The following is a 27349-nucleotide window of genomic DNA, read 5'->3' on the forward strand; positions in this document are numbered from 1 at the left end:
TATATTATACATTCTGAGATGTAAGTATGTGAGTTTCTGCTCTTCAGAGGATTTTCTCTTATTCTGTCTGACAGTGAAATTTGATTTATTCATGCATATACATCCTTTGATCAACCTTGTGAATTCTGATTGAGAAAACCAAGGAAATTTTTCCTCTTCTAAGGTCCTGTTAATTTCATTAAATAATGTACATTGAAATAAGCAGATTATACTCATATCCACTCAGAATTGGTGACTCAGAGAGTCCTTTTTTGGATTTATAGGCATTTGAGGGAGATCCAGTTATAATTTTTTAGAAGGGTGACTATTTTGAGGTAGGAGAGAAGCATCAGAATTGTTTAAAAATTACATGTTTGATTTCACATAAACTTTGATAGTCATGACTTGAAAAGAAAATCACAAAATAACAAGTCATATGGTAGATAGCAGATGGCCTTACTAAGTTTTGAAAAGTTCTAATGAATGACAGGTGGTTTTAGCAGCATTTGCTTCTCTCTTAAACAGCGAAGGGGAAATAAAAAATTTTAAGTACTCTTAAGTAGCTGAAGGTATGTTGAATGATATGTGTATATGTAAAGTTTTTATAATACTAGAGCAAGATCACAACAAAATTGAGAAAGGTAAAGTCATCTAACATAGCCCTTGTCTGCACCATGCATAGTCTTGCCTGTTAGCAGTCCCCCAAGAGTGGTACATTGACATTATTCCAGTTGTGACATTATTCAGTTGGTGAACCTGTACATTGTAATCGCTCAAAAGTCCATAGTTGACATTATAGTCTCTCTTGGTGTACATTCTGTGAATTTGAACAAATGAATAGTGCTTTATTTGTTATTGTATTATCGTTCCAAGTACTATCACCACCTTAAAATTTATCCTCTATGCTCTGTGTAGTCATCTCCCTCCTCCCCAAATCCTGGAAACCACTGCTCTTCCTACTGTCTTGCATAGTTTTTTTCTTTTCCAGAATGTCATGTGGTTGGAATCATATACTGTATTAGCCTTTTTAGAATAGTACTGTAGACATTTCAGATTGTCATCTTTCATTCAATAATGTGCGTTTAAGTTTCCTCTGTTTCTTTTCATGGCTTGATTGCTCATTTCTTCTTAGTGCTGAATAAAAATATTGTTAGGATAAACTACAGTTTTTCTATTCATTGAGTAAACTGATGGAGATTTTGGTTGCATCTTAGTTTTTGCAATTACGAGTAAAGCTGCTGTAGAGTCTGCGTGCATGTTTTTGTTTGGTTGTACTTCTCACAGCTTTTGGATAATTGCCAAGGAATGGGATTGCTGGGTGCTGTGAAAGTTTGTTTACTTCTGTAAGAAACTGCCAAACTATCTTCTGAAATGTCTATGCCATTTTGTATTCCCACCAGCATTGAAAGTTCCTGTTGCTTCACATCTTCACCAAAATTTGCTGTTGTCAGTGTTCTGGATTTAGGGCATTCTGTTAGGTGTACAGCAGTATTTCATTGTTGTTTTAATTTGCATTTTCTTGATGATATATGATATGCAACATCTTTTTGTATGTCCGTTTGCCATCTATATATTTATTTGGTGAGGTGTATGTTAGGGTCTTTGGCTCCTCCCCCACCCCCCCTTTTTTAAAAGAATTTTAAACTTTATTTTAAAGTCAGACCTGAGAGAGAGAGAGAGAGAGAGAGGTCTTCTATTTACTGCTTCACTCCTTACAGGGTCACAACAGTTGGGGCTGGGTCAGGCTGAAGCCAGGAGCCAGGAGCGTCTTCTGGGTCTTTCATGTGGATGTCAGGGCCCAAGCACTTGGGCCATCCTCCGTTGCTTTTTCCAGGCCATTAGCAGTGAGCTGGATTGGAAGTGGAGCAGTCAGGAATTGAACCAGTGCCCATATGGGATACCAGTGTTGCAGGCAGCAGCTTTGCCTGCTATGCCACTACATAATATCTTTGCATATTTTGGATAATTATCCTTTATCAGATCTCTGTTTTGCAAATGTTTTCTTCCAATTTGTGGCTTGTCTTTGCACTTTTTGATGCTATCTTGCAGAGCAGAAATTTTTAATTTGTTTTAAAGTTCATTTGTTTTTGTTTATTTGAAAAGTAGAAAGACAAAGATCTTCCATTTGCTGGTTCAGTCTCTAAATGCCTGTAACAACTGGTGCTGATCCAGGCCAAAGCCAGGAGCTTGGAACTTGATCCAGGTGTTCCTTATGGTACCAGGGACCCAAGTACTTCAGCTGTCATCTGCTGCCTCCCAAGGTGTGCATTAGCAGGAATCTGGATTCGAAGTGAAGGTGGGACTCAAATCCAGGAACCCTGATATGGGACACAGGCTTCCCAGGTGGCAGTGTAACCCATTGCACCACTGTGTCTACTCTGAAATTTTTTATTTTAATGAAGTCCAGCTTATCAACTGTTTCTTTCATAGATTATGACTTTGATATTTTATCTAAAAAGTCATCAGCTTACTCAAAATCATCTAGGTTTTCTCCTATTTTATTTATTTAATAGCTTTGAGTTTTACATTTATGACTGTGATTCATTTTGAGTTAATTTTTGTGTATGGATGTCAGATCTGAGTCTAGATACATTTGTTTGCATGTGAATGTCTTTACTTCATCATCATTTGTTGAAAGGACTATTTTTCTCCATTGAATTGCCTTTGTTTCTTTGTCAAAGATCAGTTGACTATATATAGGTTTATTTTGAGGCTCTCAATTCTGTTCCATTGATCTGTCCTTTTCACTAATATCATTCTCTTGATTACAGTAACTATATAATAAGTCTTAAAGTTGGGGTGTATGTCTTCCAACTTTGTTTTCAGTATTGTATTGGCTATTCTGGGTCTTTTCCCTCTCAACATATAGATCAGTTTGCAGATATCCACAGGTAACTTGGCTGCAATTTTGATTGGGATTGCAGTGAATCTAAGTCAAGTTGGGAAGAAATAACATCTTGACAGTTTTTCTGTCCATTGAGTATCTTTCCATTTACTTAGTTCATTTTTGGATTTTATTCATCAGTTTTCCTCATGTGTATCTTTTACATATTTTACAAGATTTATACATAGATAACTTCATTTTAGGGGGTGATAATATGTTTTTGTGTATAGGAAGTAAAGATACATGTCTGAGATGATAGGCCAGTAACCTCAGTCTAATCATTACATGCTGTGTACATGTATTGAAATGCCACACTGGGGCAGGTTTTTGTTGAAGCCATTAAGACAATGCTTGGGACACTTGCCTCCCACATCAGAGTGCTGCCACATCTAACTTCCTGCTGCTGTATACTCTGGAGGCAGCAATTGATGGTTCAGGTGCTTTTGATCCTTGCCACTCATCTGGAAGACCTAAATTGAGATTTGGCCTCTTGACTTTGGCCTGGATTAGCCCTGGCTGCTGTGGGCATTTGGGGAGTAAACCAGTGGATGGACTTTGTTTCAATTAAGTAAAAATAGATGGATAAAACTAAAAGAAACAAATGCTATACTGCCACTTTGCCAGAATACTGTGATCAAGAAAATGAAACACAAAATAAAGTTTTATGTTGATTTCTAGGTGTACTTCTGCATTAGGAGTCACTGAAGTATAATGTAAAAAGCATGGTGTGATATTTGGAGTTAGAGTGAGCTACTCAGCATTGTAATTCTGACATGGTGGCCTTTACAAACTGCATAAGCTTCCTGAGTCTGAGTTTCATCATAATCAAAGTGTACTAATAGTAATATTATTTCATTGAAGGCCTTTGAATAAGTAAGTGCTAAAGTAGGCATTCATAAATGGTTGTCATTTTTTATTTTACTATTATCATTAGCATAATTAATACTGGAAAAAGATAGGTAGGATTTCCATATTCAACTTCATAAACTTTACCATTATCTGCTTAACAGACAGTGATTGATAAAAATGAGAGGCAGTCCGTGACCCACTACACTACAATGAGCTCTGATTGTGGGGGACTTGGTGATACATATAGACTGATACGTGGATTTTTGCTTCTGGCCCATTTTGGTTTTCATATGGGACCCCATTGTCCATTGCTCTTGCATCGTTTAAATATTGATCATTGTCACCAGTCATTTTTTATGGGTAAGGATATGTTTAATGAAACTTGATTTCTGGCTGTATTTGTTAATGGAACTGTACTTTAGGGTTCAACTAAGAATGTTTCTTGATGTTTAGCAGTTCAAAATTCTTTCAATCAAAAGGAGCTTTCCTAAGCAGAGATTTTTGCTGTACTTAACAAATCATAATTAAAAGCAAAATTTTTGCATAAAATTAAAATCAAGAGGTTTGGGAGTATTGTTTAGACTTGATTCATGAAATTTTATATTTTCCTAAACTATTTCAGCTTAAAAATTTTAATTTTACAAATGAACCATGAAGGCATGCTAAGTGAAATAAGATTGTCACGAAAAGATATACTCTGATTTTATTTATGAGTTGCCTAGATTTGTCAAATTGATAGAGACAGTGTAATGGTGCTGGTTTGGGACTGGAAGAGGAGTGGGAAGTTACAGTTTAATTGGTACAGAGTTCAGTTTTACAAGAGGAAACGAACTCTGAATAGATAGTAATGATACTATAACCATATGAATTTATTTAATGCCACTGAATTAGACATTTAAGGTGGCAAATTTACATATATTTTACAATTTAAAAATGGGATTATAGTAAAATATACTAAATGTTACAGAAAGAAATTAATATGAAAATAGGGTCACTTCTTAATACACTATGAACTTTCAGAGGGAGGACAGGATGGTTTTTGGTGTGTAGTGAGAGAAAAAGCAGAGACAGAAAATGAGAGGAGAAGATAGCGTAGTGCTTCTCATGGCTGAAACAGACTGGAGAAATTAGGTATAGCAAAACAGCAGAGTTCAAGAGTATGCAAATTAAGCAGTTAAATACTTTTCAAAGTTTCCAAGTCCCTAAGGTTCAGGACCACTCTGCTGTGTTACTAACCATCATTTTTGGGTTTAGATTATGATTGTTACTCAGAAGTGGAATTTTCTTAAAAACAATCAAGGTCAAAGCTGTGTTATGTCAGTATCTGTAAAATAAATGTATCTCTTTTACAAATTGTGGAGTTCGTACAATAATACCTGACTCCATTTAAGGGCAAAAATCTGTACTTTAGGTATTAAAACTTCATTTCTTTCTTGAGTATAGGACCCCATGTATGTTATTTTAGTTATTCAAACCCAGTTAGTCTCAGGTTTCAATTCTTCAAGTATTACAACAATATATTTACTTCAGTTACCATATGTGGTATATTTATTGCTCAGTTTTAAGTTTTTAGGACAGTGGGACATAATCGGTTTAATATCTACAGTTTCTGAGCTCTCACTTTTTTATTTTATGAAATATCAGAATTCATGATAAATGATCTTTGGTATCTGTATTTGTTTAAGCTATATGTAAATATAAAAGAGCAACTTATTAACTTAAGTCCCTGGAAACTTGATCTCTTGATCTTTATGTATCATACTTACAGAATAAATACACTTGGTCAACAAACATAAATTAAGTATTCTGTGTATGGCAAGATTTGACCTAGGAGGTTTTTGGGCTCTCAAGTTAAGCTGTAGTCTTTAGCCACAGTAAACTTAAAGCTGAGAATGAAACTGGAGAGGTCACACATGTAGTTAATTTTGGAAATCACTGTCCCATTGAAAATGAGAAGAGCCTTCAGGAACATCTTATCTAGTGGTTTTAAACTGTATTGTGGTGTAAGTACCTTTTGGGACCCGTGAGTGAGAGTTTGTGTGTGTGTGTGTGTGTCAATCAGGGGAGATGGTGTAGAACAGGGTGAAGAAAAGTTGTGGTATATTTTCTCCACCCAAGACTTTTTTTTTTAAGATTTTTTTTATTTATTTGAAAGGTAGAGTTACAGACAGTGAGAGGGAGAGACGAGAGAAAGGTCTTCCTTCCATTGGTTCACTCCCCAAATGGCTGCAACGGCCGGAGCTGCGCTGATCCGAAGCCAGGAGCCAGGAGTTTCCTCCGGGTCTCCTACGCGGGTACAGGGGTCCAAGGATTTGGGTCATCTTGTACTGCTTTCCCAGGCCATAGCAGAGAGCTGGATTGGAAGTGGAGCAGCTGGGACTAGAACCGGTGCCCATATGGGGTGGCAGTGCCGCAGGCAGAGGATTAACCTACTGCACCACAGTGCCGGCCTCTCCGCTCAGGATTCTAAAAGACAATCTCTGCTCAGATTTATTTCACATGTTGCACTTTGAAGAAGGTTCCATTTTAAGAAAACGCCTAGACTTTAAAAGAAAAATAAAATTTGTAAACTACTCATGTAATTAAAAGATTTTCCCGCATTTTCACTGGAAAAACTGAGAGCATAGGGGAATATTGTTCAGAATCACTAAACTGCAGCACTGAAGCTAGAAATGAGATCAGGTGACTCTGAGCCTATTTCATTTTTCTGCTTACTACATCTCTTACTTAACCGTCCTTTCGAAAAAAGAAGCCTCAGATTGGCTGTGGAGGTCATTTATACCTATACTTTCATCTTATGGGCTACTTAAAAAAAATTAAAACAACTAAAAATTTTTCACTTTTTTTTTTTGTTGTTGTTTTGTAAGGCAGACAGAGACAGACACAGAGATCTCCCTTGTGCTAATTCACTCCACAATTGCATAGAACAGCTTAGGTTGGGCCAGCAGAAGCCAGGAGCCTAGAACTCAGTACAGTTGTCCAACATGGATGTCGGGGATTCAACTACTTGAGCCATCTACTGCTGCCTCTCAAGGTGCACAGGAGCAGAGAGCTGAAATTGGCAGACCTGAGACTTGAACTTGTGGCCTACTTTCCTTTTTGTGACAGCATTTCTTTTTCTCCCTTTCCTAGGACAGTGAATTATTACTCGTAATAATTTCATCAAATGTCAAGCAAAACTATCTAATTTTCCATTAAAAAAAAAAAAACAACCAATGTCCAAATACTTTTCAGCCTTGTCTTGTCTTATAGAGATAACTGATTAAAAATACCAGGTCTGAATCAGTTCAATTAATTTCCTTGGGTATACAATCAATAGATATTGTTTGTTGTTTATTTCTTATCTGTTATTCTTTGGTGAAACTGCTGTTTTCATTTTCTTGTCTTTGGTTTTACTTCTTTAATCTTGGGCTGGATATGTTTTAATAGGCAAGATAGATAACATTTTATAATATTTAATGAATCATTTGGAGAATGATGCTTTTAAGATATCCTTTTTCAGCTTTTAGTTACATTTTATTCATTAATTGTCATCAAATTTACCATTCTGTCATGTTCTTTTTGGATGATGCATCTTAGTGTGTTTCTTAAAGGTAAATTCTAAAATGATAGTGAGGATATTAGACCTTTGGGTTGGATAACATGAAATCTAACAATAGAATTATTGTTTCATGCAGATCTTTGATGGAAAACAGATTCCACAGAGAATGGTTGATGGATGGAATGCTTTTTTCTTTGATAAAACTGAAGAGCTGGTAATTTTTTCATAGTCTTTATGTTATAGAATCCTCAGAAATATGTATTGGGGTTTATATAATTTAATAATTTCACTTGGATTTGCTATGCATATTTTGGATATGTATATATTTTCTTCTCCACTGTAGAAAAAGCGCTTACCTTCACTTGGAAAGAACACAGAGTCCTTAGGAGAGCTTTGGTTGGGACTGCTTCGCTTCTATACTGAGGAGTTTGATTTCAAGGAATATGTAATTAGTATTCGACAAAAAAAACTGTTGACAACTTTTGAGAAACAATGGACATCTAAATGCATTGCAATTGAAGGTAATCTTTCATACTGATTCAGGAGCAAAACAAAAATTTGGCCAAGGAAATTGATAGGAAAACAGATGACATACTAGGATTTGGACGATTCTTCTTCTAGATTTTTATCAGTTTCCGTCTTTTAACTATAGTTTTAAAAGAATAATTTGTTAACATGGATAGTCTGAGTATATATAGTATTAGACTATAACTACAACTGCTAAGTATATATTTGGTGCAATGAATATAATTCTTAATTTTAAAAAACTGAATATTTTCTTTTCTAGACCCTTTTGACTTGAATCATAACCTTGGTGCTGGGGTTTCTAGAAAAAGTAAGTTTTAAATATAGAGATTTCCTGCTTTTGTAAAGTTCTTACAGTTTAATGTCTGCATCTTTATGTTTTCTTCTTTCTTTAATAGTGACCAATTTCATCATGAAGGCATTTATCAATGGGAGGAAACTTTTTGGTACCCCTTTTTATCCACTCATTGGCAGAGAAGCTGTAAGTTCACATTATTTTGATTTTAAATCTTTTTTTTTATAATATACTTAACAGTATAAAAATATCTTCAATTTTTTTTAAATAGTGTACCTAATTTCCAAGTTAATGTTAGGAACAGGGAGATAATCATAGCTCCGTATATTTTTTTCTTATTATACTTTCCATAGTTCATAATGAAATATGTATTTCTTAAATTTTATTTGTTTGATTAAAATACTAAATTCTCTCTCTTCCACTAGACTGTAGTCTCTATGAGGATAGGATTTAGATCTCTGAGGTTCAGCTTTTTATCTCCAGAGCCTATTACAGTGTCTAGCATAATAGTAAGCATTTGTTGGATGAATGAGAATTGTCAGGACTCAGGATTGTTGAATTTTCTGTTGAAGTGCTGCTCACTGTCCCTTTTCCATCACTGGAAATCTTGATGAAAGTATACACAAAACATACAGAGTCAAAGAGCTTCTGCTTCTCCGTTTTGTGTAGGCTTGGTAAGATGAATTAGATGGCATGGAACGTAGGGGTTTCCTTTTGCTTAATCTAGGCAGCATAGTTTCATACATTCCTCTTGGTCTCACTCTGATTTTGCCTGTTTTCTAATGGTTCAGAGATCACAAGGAATCTCAGTTTCAGGGCAGGTTCTCAGAGTAGGAAATCACAAGAAAGTAGAAACCATGTATTTATTGTTGTAGTCTTGTGTGTTCAGCCTTACATGATTTAGTAGTCTACCATCTGCCTATGGTTGGGTTGCTAAGCAGTAATGGGAAAAAGTCATATTTATATAACAGGCAATTTTAAAAATATGGTACAAACATTAATTAATGTTCACCAATCTCAACTGGACTTCGAATGCTGTCTGAAAATCTTATTTTATTGATTTATTTACTTCTGTCTTCCATTCTGTAAGAAACATTGCAAATTTTATTTCAAACTCCCTGCCCTTGTATTTTGTGCTACCTTTCATCTCTGCCTTTCTCTCTCTTAGTATGTTTTTTTTTTTAATTTATTTTTTTATTTGACAGGTAGAGTCATAGACAGTGAGAGAGAGAGAGAGAGAGAGACAGAGAAAGGTCCTCCTTCCATTGGTTCACTCCCAAAATGGCTGCTACGGCTGGCGCTGCACCGATCCGAAGCCAGGAGCCAGGTGCTTCTTCCTGGTCTCCCACGCGGGAGCAGAAGCCCAAACACTCGGGGCATACTTCACTGCCTTCCCGGGCCACAGCAGAGAGCTGGACTGGAAGAGGAGCAACCGGGGCTAGAACCCGGCACCCATATGGGATGCCGGTGCCGCAGGCAGTGGGTTAATCAAGTGAGCCACAGTGACAGCCTCTCTTAGTATGTTTTTACTACTGTGATAATAGATTCCATTAGATAAGTATTCCTTCAAATTTTTGCTACCAGATCATAAATCTGCCTATAGAAAGATTTATTTATTTATTTGAAAGGCAGAATTACAGAGGAAGAGAGAGAAAGGGAGGGAGGGAGAGGGAGAGAGAGAAACTTCCATCTACTGTTTTATTCTACAAATAGATGCAACAATAGGATCTGGGTATTTTTGAAGCTAGGACCCTGGAACTTCGCCAAGATCTCCCCCATGGATGGCAGGGCCCAACTACTTGGAGCATATTAAGCTGCTTTGCCAGGCACATTAGCAGGGAGCTGTATTGGAAGCAGAGCAACAGGGACTCCAGCCACTGCTCATATAGGATTCCAGTGTTGCAGGGAATGGCTTAACCTGCTGCACCACAGCTCCTGGCCCTGTCTTTTACTGAAAACTAGTTCATCCATATGTACTCTAGATCCTTTATTCTCTGTACTTTGAATCTTCTCCTCTTCATGTGAAAAACATTTTTGAAAGATGAAATATGCAAAATATAACTGCAAATCAGCATTTATTCATCAACATTTGTCATCCATTTTGATGATAGGGAACATTGTGTTTGAACCCTAATTAAGTTAATTATTTTCTTCACAAAAAGAATTCTAGTCTTCCAGTTAGTAAATTTATTTATTTATTTATTTATTTATTTATTTGACAGGCAGAGTGGACAGTGAGAGAGAGAGACAGAGAGACAGGTCTTCTTTTGCCGTTGGTTCACCCTCCAATGGCCGCCGCGGCGCACCGCGCTGATCCGATGGCAGGAGCCAGGTACTTATCCTGGTCTCCCATGGGGTGCAGGGCCCAAGCACTTGGGACATCCTCCACTGCACTCCCTGGCCACAGCAGAGAGCTGGCCTGGAAGAGGGGCAACCGGGACAGAATCCGGCGCCCCGACCGGGACTAGAACCCGGTGTGCCAGCGCCGCAAGGCGGAGGATTAGCCTACTGAGCCGCGTCGCCAGCCCACCAGTTAGTAAATTTACATCATAAAAATATTTAATTAGTACTGTTAGTATATTTTGAAATTCTTCAATAAAAATTTTTGTGGAAATACGTTTTCTTCCATGATGGAAGTTCCTGTATTGTATCTTCATTGTTGCCACAGCACCCAGAATATCTTTGAAAACTAGGATTGTAGAATAGAGAAAAGTTGATTCAAGAAATAATTCAGAAATAGAATGGGTATAACTTGGTGACTTATTAGAGGTAATAAGTAAAGGAGAACATGTTCAAGATTACTCGGTTTCTACGTTAAGCAACTGGATGAATTGAAAAAGGCCTTTATTTTGTTTTGGTAGAAAATAGGTTGATGAAGATTTTGATTAACTACAATAATTTTATTAATAGTAAATGTAGAAAAATATATCTCCCCTCTTTTGTTTAAAAAAGTCCTATCGAGAATAAGTCATAATTAAGTATATAATTCAATGATTTTTAATATGTTGGAGGATTTTACAATCATCACTACAGTCTAATTTTAGAACATTTCCATCTTCTTTAAAAGAAATCCCTGTCACCATTAGCATTCAATCCCTAGCCTATCTCTTCCCATACCATTCTACTTTCTGTTTGTATAGATTTGTGAACCTGGCCATTTTGTGTAAGTAGAATCATGTAATATATAGTCTTTTGGAATTGGCTTTCTTCACTTAGCAAGTATTTTCAAGATCCACCTGTGCTGTAGCATGTATCCACATTTCTTTTATATGGCTAGTAGTACTTCAGTTTATGATTATTATGAATAATGCTGTTTTGAGTATTTGTATACAAATTTTTGCATGAATTTACGTTTTTCATTTCTCTTGGTAATATATATGTCAGTGGAATTGCTGTATCATTTTGATAAATTTATATTTAACTTTTTGAGGAACTAATAAATTGTTTGCTAAAGTGACTGTACTATTTTACATTCTCACTAGCATTATTTTTTCTCCCTCCTCTAGAAACCTTTTATTTAAGGAATACAAACTTCATACATTTCATAATTACAACTTTAGCAACATGGTGATTCTTCCCACTGTACTTGCCCTTCCACCCCTCTTCCTCCTCCCACTCTTATTCTCATTCATATTTTTTACTAAGATCTATTTTCTTTTTTTAAAAAGATTTATTTATTTGAAAGTTACACAGAGAGAAAAGGAGAGGCAGAGAGAGAGAGGGAGAGAGAGCGCGCGCGCGAACAAGCTGGATCAAAGTGGAGCAGCCAGAACTCAAATCAGCGCCCATATGGGATGCCGGCACTGCAGGCAGTGGTTTTACCTGCTACATCACAGCGCTGGCCCCGTAAGATCTATTTTCAACTAACTCTTAACAAAGAGTTAATCATATGTGTACAGAGTTCGACAAATACTATGGAAAAAAAAAAAAACAAAACTGTTTCTTAGTAGTCGAAACAAGGGCTGTTAAAAGTCATTGCTTTTCACTGCTATTATCCAAAAGCTGTACCTATGAAATTTATATTTATTAAATAAAAGCTTTCTATAAAAAAAAAAGTCATTGCTTCTCAAAGTGTCAATTTCACTTCTGTAGATTACCTTTTAGGTGCTTTGTTAGTTTTCACAGGTCAAGGAAACATATGTCCTTTTGGGAGTGGCTTATTTCACTAAGTATGATGTTTTCCAGCTTCCATCCGTTTTGTTGCAAGTGAATGGATTTCTTTCTTTTTTTCTAACTGCTGTGTAGTATTCCATTTTGTACATATCCCATAATTTTTTTAACCAGTCTTCGTTGGTGGTCATTTGTGTTGATTGCATATTTTAGCTATTGTGAATTGAGCTGCAATAAACTTGGAGGTATAGATAACTCTTTCATATGCTGATATAATATCACATGGGTAAATTCCCAGGAGTGGGATGGCTGGGTCATATGGTAGGTCTATATATTCAGATTTCTGAGGTACCTCCATAGTGGCTTTACCAGTTTACATGCTTACCAACAGTGGATTAGGGTACCTTTTTCCCCACATCCTTGCCAGCATTTGTTGTTTGTTGATTTCTGTATGAAAGCCATTCTAATGGGGGTGAGATGAAACCTCACTGTAGTTTTGATTTGCATTTCTCTGATGGCTAGTGATCCTAAGCATTTTTCATGTGTCTGTTGGCCATTTGGATTTCCTCTTTTGAAAAATGCCTGTTTAAGTCTTTTGCCCATTTCTTAACTAAATTGTTTATTTTGTTGTTGTTGAATTTCTTGATTGCTTTATATATTCTGGTTATTAATCCTTCATCAGTTGCATAGTTTGCAAATAATTTCTCCCATTCTGTCAGTTACCTCTTCACTTTGCTGAGTATTTCTTTTGCTTTCTGAGCTTTTCAAGTTGATGTAATCTCATTTGTCAATTTTGGCTTTGACTGCCTATGCCTCTGGGATTTTTTCCAAGAACTCTTTGCCTATACCAATGTCTTCCATGGTTTCTGCAATGTTCTCTAATAATTTGATGGTATCGGCTCATAGATTTAGATATTTAATCCATTTTTAGTAGATTTTTGTGTAAGGTAGAAGGTCTTGCTTTATACTTCTGCATTTGGAAATCCAGTTTTCCCAGCACCATTTCTTGAAGAGATTGTCCTTGTTCCTTTATCAAAGATAAGTGTTGCAGATGCATGGATTGATTTCTGCTGTTTCTATTTTGTTCCACTGGTCTACCCATATTTTTGTTTGTTTGTTAAGATTTTATGTATTTACTTGAGAGGTAGAGTTACAGATAGTGAGAGGGAGATACAGAGACAAAGGTCTTCCATCTACTGGTTAACTCCTCAAATGGCTGCAACAGCCAGACCTGGGTCGCTGTGAAGCCAGGATTCAGGAGCTTCTTCCAGGTCTTCCACGTGGGTGCAGGGGCCCAAGCACTTGGGCCATCTTCTACTGCTTTTCCAGGCCATAGCGGAGAGCTGGATTGGAAGAGGAGCAGCTGGAACTAGAACTGGTGCCCATATGGGATGCTAATGCTGCAGGGGGAGGATTAACCTACTGCACCACAGCATTGGCCTCTACCCATCTGTTTTTGTACCAATACCAGGCTGTTTTGATTATTCCTGGCCTGTAGTATATCTTGAAATCTGATATTTTGATACCTCCTGCTTTGTTTTTGTTGTTTAAGATTGCTTTACCTATTCAGGATCTCCTGTTTCCGTGTGAATTCCAGTATCACATTTTCTATATCTAAGAAGAAAGTCCTTGGTATTTTGATTGGTATCACATTGAATCTGTAAATTGCTTTTGGAAGTATGGACATTTTGGTGATATTGATTCTTCCAATCCATGAACGTGAAAGGTTTTTCCACTTTTTTATATCTTCTTGTTTCTTTCTTTAATGTTTTGCACAGATTGTTGACATAATTTATTCCAAGATATTTGATTTTTTTTGTAGCTATTGTGAATGGGATTGAGCTTAGAAATTCTTTCCTATGCCGTGGCATTGTCTGTGTATATAAAAGCTGTTGATTTTTGTGTGATGATTTTATATCCTGCCACTTTACCTCACTCTTCTGTGAGTTCCAGTAGTCTCTTAGTTGAGTCTTTTGGATCTCCTATATATAGAATCATGTCATCTGCAAATAGGGATAGCTTGACTCTCCCTTTGGTCTGTATCCCTTTGATTGTCTCTCTCTTTTTTTTTTTTTTTTTTTTTTTTTGCCTAATGGCTCTGGCTAAAACTTCCAGGATTATGTTGAATAGCAATGGTGAGAGTGGTTATCCTTGTATGTTTCTGGATCTCAGTCTCACTAGCATTATATATAGCTTCCAGTTGAGCCATATCCTCACCAATATCTTGTTATATGCTTTTAAAACTATATAGTCATCCTATTGGATGTATATCTCTTTTTAGAGAGGGATAGAGGGAGAAACAGAGGTAGGTTTTCCATCCACAGTTCACTCCCCAAAAGAGTGTAACAGCTGGGGCTTGGCCTGTCTGAAGCCAGGAGTTTCCTTCTGGTTTCCAACACAGGTGCAGGGGCCTAAGCACTTCTGCCATCTTCTGTCTTCCCTGATACATTACCAGAGAGCTGGATCAGAAGTGGAGGAGCTAGGACTTGAACTGGTACCTGTATGTGATGCTGGCACTGTAGACAGTGACTTAACCTGCTGTGTTACAGTGGTGGCCCCGGATGTGTCTCTTACTTTTACTTATGATTTTAAAAAAATTTTTTAAAGATTTATTTAATTATTTGAAAAAGTTAGAGGGAGAGACAGAAAGAGCGTGAGAGATCTTCCATCCTCTGGTTAGCTCTCCAGATGGCTGCAGCAGCCGAGGATGGGCCAGGCTGAAGCTAGGAGCCAGGTGCTTCTTCTTGGTCTCCTACGTGGGCAGCAGGGGCCCAAGCACTTGGACCATCTTCTGTTGAAAAAAAATTGAAAGAGAAAGAGAAGTACAGACATACACACAGACATTTTCCGTCTACTGATTGACTCCCAAATACTGCAACAGTCAGAGCTGGGCAAGACTGAAGCCTGAAGCCTGAACTCAGATCATTATCATTATCTGCTGCCTCCTAGAGTGTGCATTGGCAAGAACCAGGATTGGAAATGAAAGAGCTGGAAATGGAACCAGGCACTCTGGTTTGGTTTACAAGTGTTCCAAACAACAACTTGACTGTTGTGCCAAATGCCTGCCCCATCTCTGATTTTAATAATTTTTGTTTCTTATGTGACAGACATGCAGAAAGAGGCAGAGAGCTTCCATCCCCCGATTTTCTTCCTAAATGCCTTTGGTGGCCAGTGCTGGGCTGCTCATAGCACAGAGGCAGGGATTCAGAATCAAGGTCTCCCACATTGGTTTCAGGGACCCAATTACTTGAACCAGTACTGCTGCCTCCTAGGGTCTGCATTAGCAGGAAGCTGGAGTCATTAGCCATAACAGTTTGTTGAACCCAGGTACTCTGATATGGGACACAGTGTCTTAACTGCTGGGCTAAATGACTGTCCCTATCACTCAGATTTGAAGACAGTTTAAGTGGACATATTCTCTTGCCTTCTGGAAGTGTAGGTACTATTAGGACCAGTTAGTTTTGTGATAGTGTATAACTGAAACAAAGTTTAAGAGGGATAAAGCAAAAATGTGCCTTGGATTTAAGACTTCGAGAAATTATTTACTTCTTAGTTCTCTTACCTTCTCTTTCAGTACACTTCATTTTATATGGTAAATCTTACATGTTCTTTAAAAGTTGTATGCAGATCTAACTATATTTGGAAGAAACCAGAAGATTGCTTTATTAACCTAAAGCTCTTTTGTACAGAGAATTTTTTTTTCCCTGAAAGTAGCCTGATGTAGCAGAAAAATATGAGCTTTCTAGCAAGACAGACTTAGCTTTAAATGCTTTATTTGAGACTTAGCCAACTTTTTTACTTTGGGCAAGTGTCTTGAATGCTGAGTAAATGAAGGTGAAATATATTGTATGTATTTTATTGAGATTTCTTCATTCATCTGTAGGGTCTGTAACATAATGTGTATGCAAAATGTATAGTACTGTTAGCTATGATGATTCTGAATCTTTTTCTCTTATTGTGATTTTAATTATAGTGAAATATTTGTTGATATTTATTTCCTGTTGGTTGAAACTTTTTATCTTCATCTCCTTTCCATTTGGATCCAAAAGTTTTATCATAATTTTTTTCTGGTAAAATTCCATTGTCTCCCTAGGAGTACTTCTTTGATTCCAGAGTATTAACAGATGGAGAACTGGCTCCCAATGATCGATGTTGCCGTGTGTGTGGAAAAATAGGCCATTACATGAAAGACTGCCCAAAAAGGAAAAGGTTGGCAAATTATTATGTATCAGCCTTATTGGGAATGTAAATGTGAGTCTAGTTTGTAGCTATATTTGTGTTCAGAAGTATTTAAGTGAGAAAATTCAGGGCTTTATATGGTAACCTAAGATATGTTTATTTGAGTGGAATTTTTAGTAGGATGAGATTTATTTGTGGTATAATGTCTTATAACATTGATTTGTTCATTTATTCACCAATCCATTTCATTTCTTTTTTTTTTTTTTTTTAATTTTTGACAGAGTGGACAGTGAGAGAGAGACAGAGAGAAAGGTCTTCCTTTGCCGTTGGTTCACCCTCCAATGGCCGCTGCCGCTGGCGCACTGCAGCCGGCGCACCGCACTGATCCGATGGCAGGAGCCAGGTGCTCATCCTGGTCTCCCATAGGGTGCAGGGCCCAAGCACTTGGGCCATCCTCCACTGCACTCATGGGCCATAGCAGAGAGCTGGCCTGGAAGAGGGGCAACCGGGACAGAATCCGGCGCCCCGACTGGGACTAGAACCCAGTGTGCCGGCGCCGCAAGGCGGAGGATTAGCCTGTTGAGCCATGGCGCCGGCCTCATTTCCTTTTAATTGAAGAAATATTTATTGACACCTACTGTGTGAGAGGCACTGTGCTAGGAACCAAGAAAAAAATGATTGAGATGTTGGGGTTCTTTCTGAGGATATCACAGTCATGCAAACTAATAATTAAAATAAAATTAACTGAGACCTTGAGATAAATGCTGTGAGGTATACATATATATTAGATACTTTGAGGAATATACATCTTAAATACTCCCTCCAAATATATCTGTGAATTATATTCCCTGGATTCTATATGCTGTACTTAATCTGCCAGGAAAATCGATCCTTTCATCCAGTCTGTCATAATATAAAAAGTTGGAACTGTGCAGACAGAACATACTTCTATTGCTGCTGTTTATTGACTGTTAAATTTAGGCAAGACACTTAACTTTTTCTTAGCCTGAGTTGCTTCTTTAAGGAAACTGGAGGGGCTGGTGCTGTGGCATAGTAGGTTAAGCCTCTGCCTACAGGACCAGCATCCCACGTGGGCACTAGTTTGTGTCCTGCCTGCTCCTCTTGCAGTCCAGCTCCCTGCTAATGGCCTGGGAAAGCAGTGGAAGGTAGCCCAAATGCTTAGGCACCTGCAGCCATGTGGGAGACCTGGAAGAAACGCCTGGCTCCGGATCGGCCCAGCTGTGGCTGCTTCAGCCATTTGGGGAGTGAACCAGCAGATAGAAGACATCTCTCTGTCTGTAACTCTGACTCTCAAATAGATAAATAAATACATCTAAAGAAACTGGAGAGAAAGAAGATAATAAATATCGATCTCCAAGGACTGTTAGAGATTTAAAATTTCATATTAAACATTTTTAATAAAGTATTGTGTTATAAAACTGGAATACCCAGTTTCCTCCATATCAGTAGGTGCACTATACATGTGAGTTCCCTTTCCTTAAACAAGCAATGCATGCAACAGTGGACATGTTAGTCCCTTTGTTATTGTGGTGACTCTTGGAAGGTTTAGTTTGTTTTGTGACTCACTAAGTTTATAAGTCCCTAGCCCACACATTATTGGTATCAGCAGTTTATTGTTTAGACTAAAGAAGAAAGACAGTGAAGAAGAAAAAGAAGGCAATGAAGAGGAGAAAGATTCCCGAGATCTTGATTCCCGAGATCTCCATGACACTCGAGACTTTAGAGACCCCAGAGATCTCAGATGTTTTATATGTGGAGATGCAGGACATGTACGAAGGGAGTGCCCAGAAGTCAAGCTGGCCCGTCAAAGGAATAGTAATGTGGCAGGTAAATATAAAAGGTTAAAAATCGTTTCTGTTGGAAATATAGTTTATGTTGATATCATGCTAAGGACACTGATTCCTTTCTGTTACACACCTAGTTGAGTGATTTTGAGGCTTGTAATTTGTCAGAAAGATAAAATTAGACAATGAGACCTTTAGTAGAACTTGGATGTGTTCATCATCAAGGGCTGTACAGTCTCTTTTTTTTTTTTTTTGACAGGCAGAGTGGACAGTGAGAGAGACAGAGAGAAAGGTCTTCCTTTTTGCTGTTGGTTCACCCTCCAATGGCTGCCGCGGCCGGCGCGCTGCGGCCGGTGCACCGCGCTGATCCGATGGCAGGAGCCAGGTACTTATCCTGGTCTCCCATGGGGTGCAGGGCCCAAGCACCTGGGCCATCCTCCACTGCACTCCCTGGCCACAGCAGAGAGCTGGCCTGGAAGAGGGGCAACCGGGACAGAATCCGGCACCCCGACTGGGACTAGAACCCGGTGTGCCGGCGCCGCAAGGCGGAGGATTAGCCTAGTGAGCCGCGGCGCCGGCTGTGCAGTCTCTTGTATTCAGTTCCATCTACGTATTTTTTGGATTGGAGTTAGAATCCTCATTTTTCTTGCTATAATATTACATTCTTTTTAAGACTTTTTCTGGGAAGATATAAGAGAAATTATAGTTACTCTCGAAGATATAAGAGAAATTATAGTTACTCTCACAGGTATTATGAGAGAGGGAGACTTGTTCCTATTTTATTTCACAAAGAATTTTAAGAATTACATATTAACCCAAATGAGAATTTATTGGGAAGAAAAAAGTATTTTAGAAGTGATAGTTTCTACTTATTAAGACTTCTTTTGCAGAAATTATTTTCTTGAATATATTGTCTCCTTTAAGAAAGTGATTTGGCACTTATTCTTGTTTTTTAGAACCAGTGACCTTTGTTTTTTCAATTGATCTATAGGATTAAAAAATTAGGAGAAAATAGCTGTTACAGGTCTTTCACTAATAATAAGAGTTAAAAGTCCAAGTTTATAAAATTTCAGAGATATTTGAGATTCTTTTACATAAGAAGAAACTTTATGGTCATTTTCCTGCTACTTTATCTTTGGATTTTCTTTGTGATGTTTTCTCTTAGCAGCCCAACTGGTTCGCAACCTCGTCAATGCCCAGCAGGTGGCTGGTTCAGCCCAGCAACAGGGTGACCAATCTGTAAGGACTAGACAGTCCTCAGAATGTGTAAGTACAGTGCCTGTGAATGGATTCATTTTAACAGGAATATAGCACTGTCTTTCTTGAGTTATGGTGTATCTATCAGGCAAATAAAGTCTTCAGATTTTCTAATGCTTTTTAGATGTGTCATTGAAAGGCATAAAGGGTGGAATGAGCATTACTTTTGGAATAAGGATCTAGGTGTCTTTCTCTGCGCAAGCTCATTAATATATTTGATCCTGCTTCCTCATTTCTAATCTAAAATAACTAATAAGATGAATCAAAATAAGGTTATGATTTTGAGGTTTCAGGCTTTGCATAGTGGAAAAATGTCTACCATTAATCAAAACAGACATAAAAATTGAGATATTTAGTGCTGTTAGGGAAATATACATGTTACATCTTGTATCCATGAGACTTCTGTGTGTCTTCTCATAGCCTGACTTACAGATACCTAAGAGAGTGAGAGTGAGCGAATGCTCTTCCATCCACTGGATTACTCCTCAAGTGGCTACAACAACCAGATTTAAGGCCAGGTTGAAGGTGGAAGCCAGGTACTCCATCTTAGTCTTAACACATAGGTGGCAGGAGCCCACTTACTTGGGCCACCATTGCTGCCTTTTCAGGCACATTAGCAGGAAGCTGGATTGGAAGCAGAGAAACCAGGTCTTGAACTGGCAGTTCAATATGGGATATTGGTGTCATAAGCGGTGACTTTACCTGTTGTGCCACAATGATGGCCCCACAAGTTTTATATAACTTGAATAAATTGTTCTTTTGTCTACCTTTATATTTACTTTATATTTCTTTAGTTAATTAATTCTATCCTGAGTGCTTTTCTAAACCTGACACCATGTTTCAGAGCTTCACACTTCTGTCAAATTTTGTCTTTTGAGTGAAGTGTTAGATATTAGTGTGATGAAATTTTACATGTTGAGAAGCTGAAAATAAGAGGAATTACAAGACAGAAATCTGTTTCTAGATTCAAAGCTATTAACTGATAAGCATGCTAAATTGGATGTGATTTGTGTTTGAGAAAAGACTAGTATTCAAAGAGCAGTAGTAGAGTTTTGGAAAAACACTCTTTTCCACTCGTACCCCAAATATTTGAATATCTACTGTGTACCTGAAATTTTCATAAATTTTATAATAATATTTAACATGTGCTGAGTGATGTATGCTATGCGTATATTCTTCATTTTTGTTTTTATAAAATACTTCAAAAATAATAAAAAATGGGACCAATATTGTGGTGTAGGGTGCAAAGCCACTGCTTGGAACAGCGGCATCCAAGATGGGTGCAGGTTTGAGTCCAGGTTGCTCCACTTGCAATCCAAATCACTGCTAATGCATCTGGGAAAGCAGGGGAAGGTAGCCCAAGTCCTTGGGTCCCAGCAGCTACATGGAACACCTCTAAGAAATTCCTCACTCCTGGCTTTGGCCTGCTCTGGCTGTTGGGGCCATTTGGGGAGTGAACCAAAGGATGGAAGAACTCTGTCTCTCCCTCTCCTGCCTTTCAAATAAATAAAAATAAATCTTTTAAAAAATAATAAAGCTTACTACTTTTCTGTGCTGCTCCTAATTTTCACTTTCTGCCTCTTGCCCCAGCTTTTGTCTCACCTGAATTTTCTGTAAGAGTCTGTCTGAGGGCTGATGTTATGGCACAGTGAGTTAAGCTGTCACCTCTGATGCTGGCATCAGCATATGGGCAATGGTTCCAGTCCTGGCTGCTCTACTTCTGACCCAGCTCCCTGCTAATGCACCTGAGCAAGCAGCTAAGGATGGCCTCAGTACTTGGGCCCCTGCACCGATATGGGAGATGGAGATGAAGCTCCTGACTCCTGACTTTGGGCTGGCCCAGCTTTGGCTGTTGTAGCCATCTGGGGAGTGAACCAATGGATAGAAGATATTTCTCTCTCTTGTTTTCTCATCTTTCATCTCTTTCTCCTTCTCCCTTCTCTGTAACTGACTTTCAAATAAATAAATAAATCTAAAAAAAAGTCTGTCTAATGGACATCACTATTCTGGTGTCTCACAAATCATTTCCAACATCAGCCTGTCTAGAATGTAGTTTATATTCTGCTCCAGCTCTGTTGACTTGCCTCTTACTCCTGTATTTGGCGTTATTGAACAATCTCAGTATCTTTCTAGTTTGAAAATTTTCTAGGCTGGCGCCGTGGCTCAATAGGCGAATAGGTGGCACTGGCACACCGGATTCTAGTCCCGGTCGGGGCGCCGGATTCTGTCCCGGTTGCCCCTCTTCCAGGCCAGCTCTCTGCTATGGCCCAGGAATGCAGTGGAGGATGGCCCAAGTCGTTGGGCCGGGCACCCGCATGGGAGACCAGGAGAAGCACCTGGCTCCTGGCTTCGGATCAGCGCGGTGCGCTGGCCGCGGCTGCCATTGGAGGTGAACCAACAGCAAAGGAAGACCTTTCTCTCTGTCTCTCTCTCTCACTGTCCACTCTGCATGTTACAAAAAATAAATAAATAAATAAATAAATAAATAAATAAATAAAAGAAAAAAGAAAGAAAGAAAAATTTCTCCCTCTTCAACCTTTACATCCGGTCAGTCACTAAGTCCTATTGGTTTTGCCTGGGGGAAAAGGGGGGATGTTATATAACAGAACTCATAGTCATTGCTTCCTTCTGTCTCTGTATTGTATTTCCATATCCTAGGCTACCATCATTTCTGGACTGCTGTATTATAGCAGCTTCCTAATCGGTCGTCTTAGTCTTTATTCTTTTTTTGAAAATGTTACTTATTTTTTTAAAAAATACTTTATTAATAATAAATACAGTATACATACCAACAAATTCACAGAAGCTAACAGATCAGTGATCTAATTAGGCTTTAAAATTTTTTAGGGGACCAGGGCTGTGGTGTAGCAAGTAAAGCTGCTGCCTGTGATGCTGGCATCCCTATGGGTGCCAGTTCAAGTCCCAGCTGCTCCACTTCTGATCCAGCTCCCTGCTAACATGCCTGGGAAAGCAGTAGAAGATGGCCAAAGTGCTTGGGCCCCTATACCCATGTGGGAGACCTGGAACAAGCATCTAGCTCCTGGATTCAGGTTGGCCCAGCACTAGTTGTTGTAGCCATTTGGGGAGTGAACCAGCAGGTAGAATCTCTCTCTCTCTCTGTCTCTCACTCTGCCTTTCAAATAGATCTTCAAAAAATTTTCTATTTATTCTAATTCATTCTAATTAAACTAGAATAACTTTTAAAAATAAAGATTGGTCATATTCCTGACCTGTTAAAAACCCTTCAGTAGTTTCCCACTGCCCTCAGAATATAATGTAAGTCAACAGATTAGACCTTTCATTATCTTGCCCTGTTTAATCTTCAGCCTCATAGCTACCATTTACCTTCCCTTCTAGTCCAGGAATTTTGAACTTCTTTCAAATTCCTTGACAGAACCATGTATTTTCATACCTGTAGGCTTTCAATTGTGTTGTTCCCTCTGCCTGCAATACTTTTCCCTTTCTTTCTCTCTCTGGTTTTTTTTTTTTTGTTTGTTTTTTGTTTTTTGACAGGCAGAGTGGACAGTGAGCGAGAGAGACAGAGAGAAAGGTCTTCCTTTGCCGTTGGTTCACCCTCCAATGGCTGCCGCGGCTGGCGCACCGCGCTGATCCGAAGGCAGGAGCCATGTGCTTCTGGTCTCCCATGGGGTGCAGGGCCCAAGCACTTGGGCCATCCTCCACTGCACTCCCTGGCCACAGCAGAGAGCTTGCCTGGAAGAGGGGCAACCAGGACAGAATCTGGCGCCCCAACTAGGACTAGAACCCGGTGTGCCGGCGCCGCAAGGTGGAGGATTAGCCTAGTGAGCCGCGGCGCCGGTTTCCCTTTTTCTTATCTCTGTACTTTAATTTATCAGAGCAGTTTCTGGTTAATCTTTAGTCTTAAGTTAAAGGTCACTTCCTCTGGGGACATCCCCTGATTTCCAGTTTTCCTTGATCTTCTCTCCTCCTGCCAATGTGAGTTTAGGCATTCCTGCTTTGGGATTTCATTTTACTTGTACCTTATATATTCTTTTTCATAGTAATCATTATAGATGATTGGGATTCCTTTTGTAGTGTTTACTTGCTGCCATTCCTCCCATAAATATTAAGCTCCATGAGGGCATACATGATTATTTTTATTTGCACATTAGTTAGAGAAGAGAGAGAGATTGAGATCTTCCACTTGCTGGTTCACTCCCTAAATGGCCACAATGGGTGCACTGGGCAGACCAAAGCCAGGAGCCAGGAACTCCATCCGGGTTTCCCTTGTAGATGCCAGGGGCCCAAGTGTTTGGGACATCCTTTGCTGCATTTACAGGTGCTTTAGAAGGGAGTTAGATCAGAGATGGGACACTGCTATGGGATGCCAGTATCACAGGCAGCGGCTTAACCCACTGTGCTACAGTACTTGCCCCTATGAGATTTTTGACATTTAATTTTTAAATTCACAATGGGAAATACATGTTTCTCAGGATGAGAATGATGTCTGAATTCTTTGTCCTTTGACCAGTGAAAAGGTTTATGAGGCAGTACTCATGAAAGAGAGAGTTTCGGTAACTTTGGAAAAATTCTACCCTCATGTAATATGAGTTTTAATTATTATTTTATATATATTATAGAATTCTCTGTATAGTATTCTAATGAAATAACTTCATAATTCTATATTTTGATCATCTGTATTTAAAAAAATTAAGATGTTTGTAAATTAATTTGAAATGTATCTTTTTTTCTCTACAGTCTGATTCACCATCTTACTCTCCTCAGCCCCAGCCATTTCCACAGAACTCTAACCAATCAGCTGCTATTACCCAGACTCAATCCCAGCCAGGATCCCAGCCTAAGCTTGGCCCACCTCAGCAGGGAGCCCAGCCTTCCCATCAGGTCCAAATGCCTATGTATAACTTTCCCCAGTCACCACCAGCTCAGTATTCTCCCATGCACAATATGGGATTGTTGCCACTGCATCCCCTCCAAATCCCCGCTCCATCCTGGCCTATCCATGGCCCAGTAATCCATTCTGCCCCAGGCAGTGCCCCCAGCAATATTGGCCTGAATGATCCCAGCATCATCTTTGCACAGCCTGCTGCCAGACCTGTGGCGATCCCTAACTCCTCTCATGATGGACACTGGCCTCGTACTGTGGCTCCAAATTCCCTGGTGAACAATGGTGCAGTGGGGAATTCTGGTAATTCTTTGCTTTTTTTCTTTTATATCTGCCTGTAGAAGGATTGGTTGATTGGAATTATTGGTTGAATTTAGAAAAATAATGTGAGGAAAGTAATGTGAAGGCAAGCAATAAGTGTTTGTGGAAGGACAGTACAGGATTAGATAAAAGTTAAGAGTATGGATTCAGATCTCCTAGATTTGAATCTGGCTCTGCCATTTATTGTGAGACCTTGTGAAATTATTAAACCTGTTGTGTATCGGTTTCATCTGGGATTTATATATTCATAGGGATATTGATGACATCTAACTCAAGGGGATTTTGTGAATGTTAAGTGATGCACGTTAAATATTAGGTGTTCTGTTATTTTTAGTTTTCACTGGCATGTTGCTTGGTATTTTATAGTTGATGTAACTGGATGGCTAAGTAGTTTTTCATATTATAGTTAATCATGGTTAAGATTTAATCTAATTTCTTCATTCAAAACTTGTGCTCTGTATTCTAGACTGTACTGTCTCTTAGTAAAAATTTTTTTAAAAAGATAAAGATATTAATAGCAATTAACATTAAAATAGTTTTTCTCTGATATATAGGTACTATTCATTATAGAGCATGACTCTTTTTTATCTCAGTTACTGGATGCAGCTACTAAGTAATATTTTGCTGTCTTACCTTCTTCTAGTCTTTATTATGTTTGCCTATTTAAAAAGTGGTTGAGGCCGGCGCCGCGGCTCACTAGGCTAATCCTCCGCCTTGCGGCGCCGGCACACCGGGTTCTAGTCCCGGTCGGGGCGCCGGATTCTGTCCCGGTTGCCCCTCTTCCAGGCCAGCTCTCTGCTGTGGCCAGGGAGTGCAGTGGAGGATGGCCCGAGTACTTGGGCCCTGCACCCCATGGAAGACCAGGAGAAGTACCTGGCTCCTGCCATCGGATCAGCGTGGTGCGCCGGCTGCAGCGCGCCGGCCGCGGTGGCCATTGGAGGGTGAACCAACGGCAAAGGAAGACCTTTCTCTCTGTCTCTCTCGCTCACTGTCCACTCTGCCTGTCAAAAAAAAAAAAAAAAAAAAAAAAAAGTGGTTGATGTATGGTATAAATCTAGCTTCATATTAAGTTTTTTAGTGATAATAATTTTAAAAACTATTGTGGAAATTTTGAAACATATGCAGAAAGTGAGAGTAAAATGTAGTGAACCCCCAAACCCAACTTTAACAGTTGTAATTTGCTATTCTTTTAAATCTTCCCCACCTTTTAAAATTTATTTTGGCTTGAGTATTTAATCAAATCCTAGACATTTTATCAAATTTGCTTTTTTTTTTTTTTTAAAGATTTTTACTTATTTATTTGAGAGGTAGAGTTACAGACAGTGAGAGGGAGAGACAGAGAAAAAGGTCTTCCATCCTCTGGTTCACTTCCCAACTGGCCACAACGGTCGGAGCTAAGCCGATCTAAAGCCAGGATCCAGGAGCTTCATCTGGGTCTCCCATGCAGATGCAGGGGCCCAAGCACTTGGGCCATTCTCTCTCTCTCTCTCTCTCTCTCTTTCTTTCTTTCTTGAGATTTATTTTTATTTATTTGAAAGAAAGAGTTATAGAGAGAGGTAGAGATGAAGGGAGAGAGAGGTCTTCCATCTGCTGGTTCATTCCCAGAATGGCTGCAACAGCTGGAGCTGAGCCTATCAGGAGCCAGGACCTTCTTCTAGATTTCCCATGTGGGTGCAGGGGCCCAAGGACTTGGGCCATCTTTTGCCTTCCCAGGCCGTAGCCGGGAGCTGAATCAGCAGAGGAGCAGCCAGGACTAGAACTGGTGCTCATATGGGATTCAGGGGCTTCAGGCTGGGGCTTTAACCCGCTGTGCCACAATGTGAGCCCCCTGGGCCATTTTCTACTACTTTCCTGGGCCATATAACAGAGCTAAATTGGAAGAGGAGCAGCCAGGATTAGAACCGGTGCCCATATGGGATGCCAGCGCTGCAGACAGAGGATTAACCTATTACGCCGCAACGCTGGCCCCTCAAATTTGTTTTTAAACATCAGTTCATGTCACTAAAAGAAAAACGGCTAAGACCGTTATCACACTGGGTATCTAATGCTTATTCATTTCCCCTGTTTCTCCCAGAGTATTCTTATTGTTGATTTAAATCAAGATTCAAAGTGCATAATTATAAATGGTTTTATTCTTACATGTTGCATATAACAGTTCTTCCACCCTAGTTTTTCACCTATAATGAAGAAAATATATCATTTTCCATAGTTTGGAGTTAAGTGATTCTATCTTTATGTTGTCATTTAATGTACAGCTTTATCTCTGTTTTCTGTAAACTCGAAGATTTGGAGACTTGATTAGATCTTTTTGAGAACAATCACACTTCTTAGTTGGTCCTATATATTTTTTGTTGCCTTACTTGAGAAGGAATGTTCTGTCTGATTGTTCCTGTTTTAGTGACTGAAGAGTGATCTGTGAGTTAGGTGATGTAAGTCTTCTCTGTCCTTCATGAACTTCCTCATTTTTACTTAATGGTCTTAGCTGCCGGTGATGATTGTTGACAGTATACATTCTTTCTTTTTAATTAAAAAAAAAAATTTTTTTTTTTTCATTTGAGAGGGAGAGACAGATACTCCATCTACTAGTCCATTCCCCCAGATGCCTGTGTCAGCCAGGGCGGGCTTTCTCCAAAGCCAGGAGCTCAGGACTCAGTAGTTAAGTATCATCTTCTGCCACCTGTGGTATGCAGCAGCAGGAAGCTAGATCATAAACTGTAACCTGGACTGCAACCAGGCCTTTTTT

At 38.9% G+C, this 27349-nt stretch overlaps 1 protein-coding gene across 17 annotated transcripts in view; it reads left to right on the forward strand.

Moving 5' to 3' along the window:
* The window catches only part of TUT4 (terminal uridylyl transferase 4), a 234434-nt gene that overhangs the window by 177065 nt on the left and 30020 nt on the right, over positions 1-27349 (forward strand). For 7 of the 17 annotated variants that reach the window (XR_011390703.1, XM_070078493.1, XM_070078501.1 and 4 more), the window contains 8 exons: positions 7390-7467; positions 7597-7774; positions 8041-8088; positions 8177-8259; positions 16277-16392; positions 17990-18210; positions 19333-19433; positions 24141-24588. Coding sequence is in view for 16 of the 17 variants with exons in the window: in XM_070078493.1 (XP_069934594.1) it covers positions 7390-7467; positions 7597-7774; positions 8041-8088; positions 8177-8259; positions 16277-16392; positions 17990-18210; positions 19333-19433; positions 24141-24588 (1273 nt within the window). In the remaining variant the exon portion in view is untranslated. The remainder of the gene's footprint in view (positions 1-7389; positions 7468-7596; positions 7775-8040; positions 8089-8176; positions 8260-16276; positions 16393-17989; positions 18211-19332; positions 19434-24140; positions 24589-27349) is intronic. The other 10 variants (XM_070078503.1, XM_070078499.1, XM_070078504.1 and 7 more) reach the window with 4 other exon arrangements.

The sequence above is a fragment of the Oryctolagus cuniculus genome, chromosome 7, assembly GCF_964237555.1.
Source record: "Oryctolagus cuniculus chromosome 7, mOryCun1.1, whole genome shotgun sequence".
Lineage (NCBI taxonomy): Eukaryota > Metazoa > Chordata > Mammalia > Lagomorpha > Leporidae > Oryctolagus > Oryctolagus cuniculus.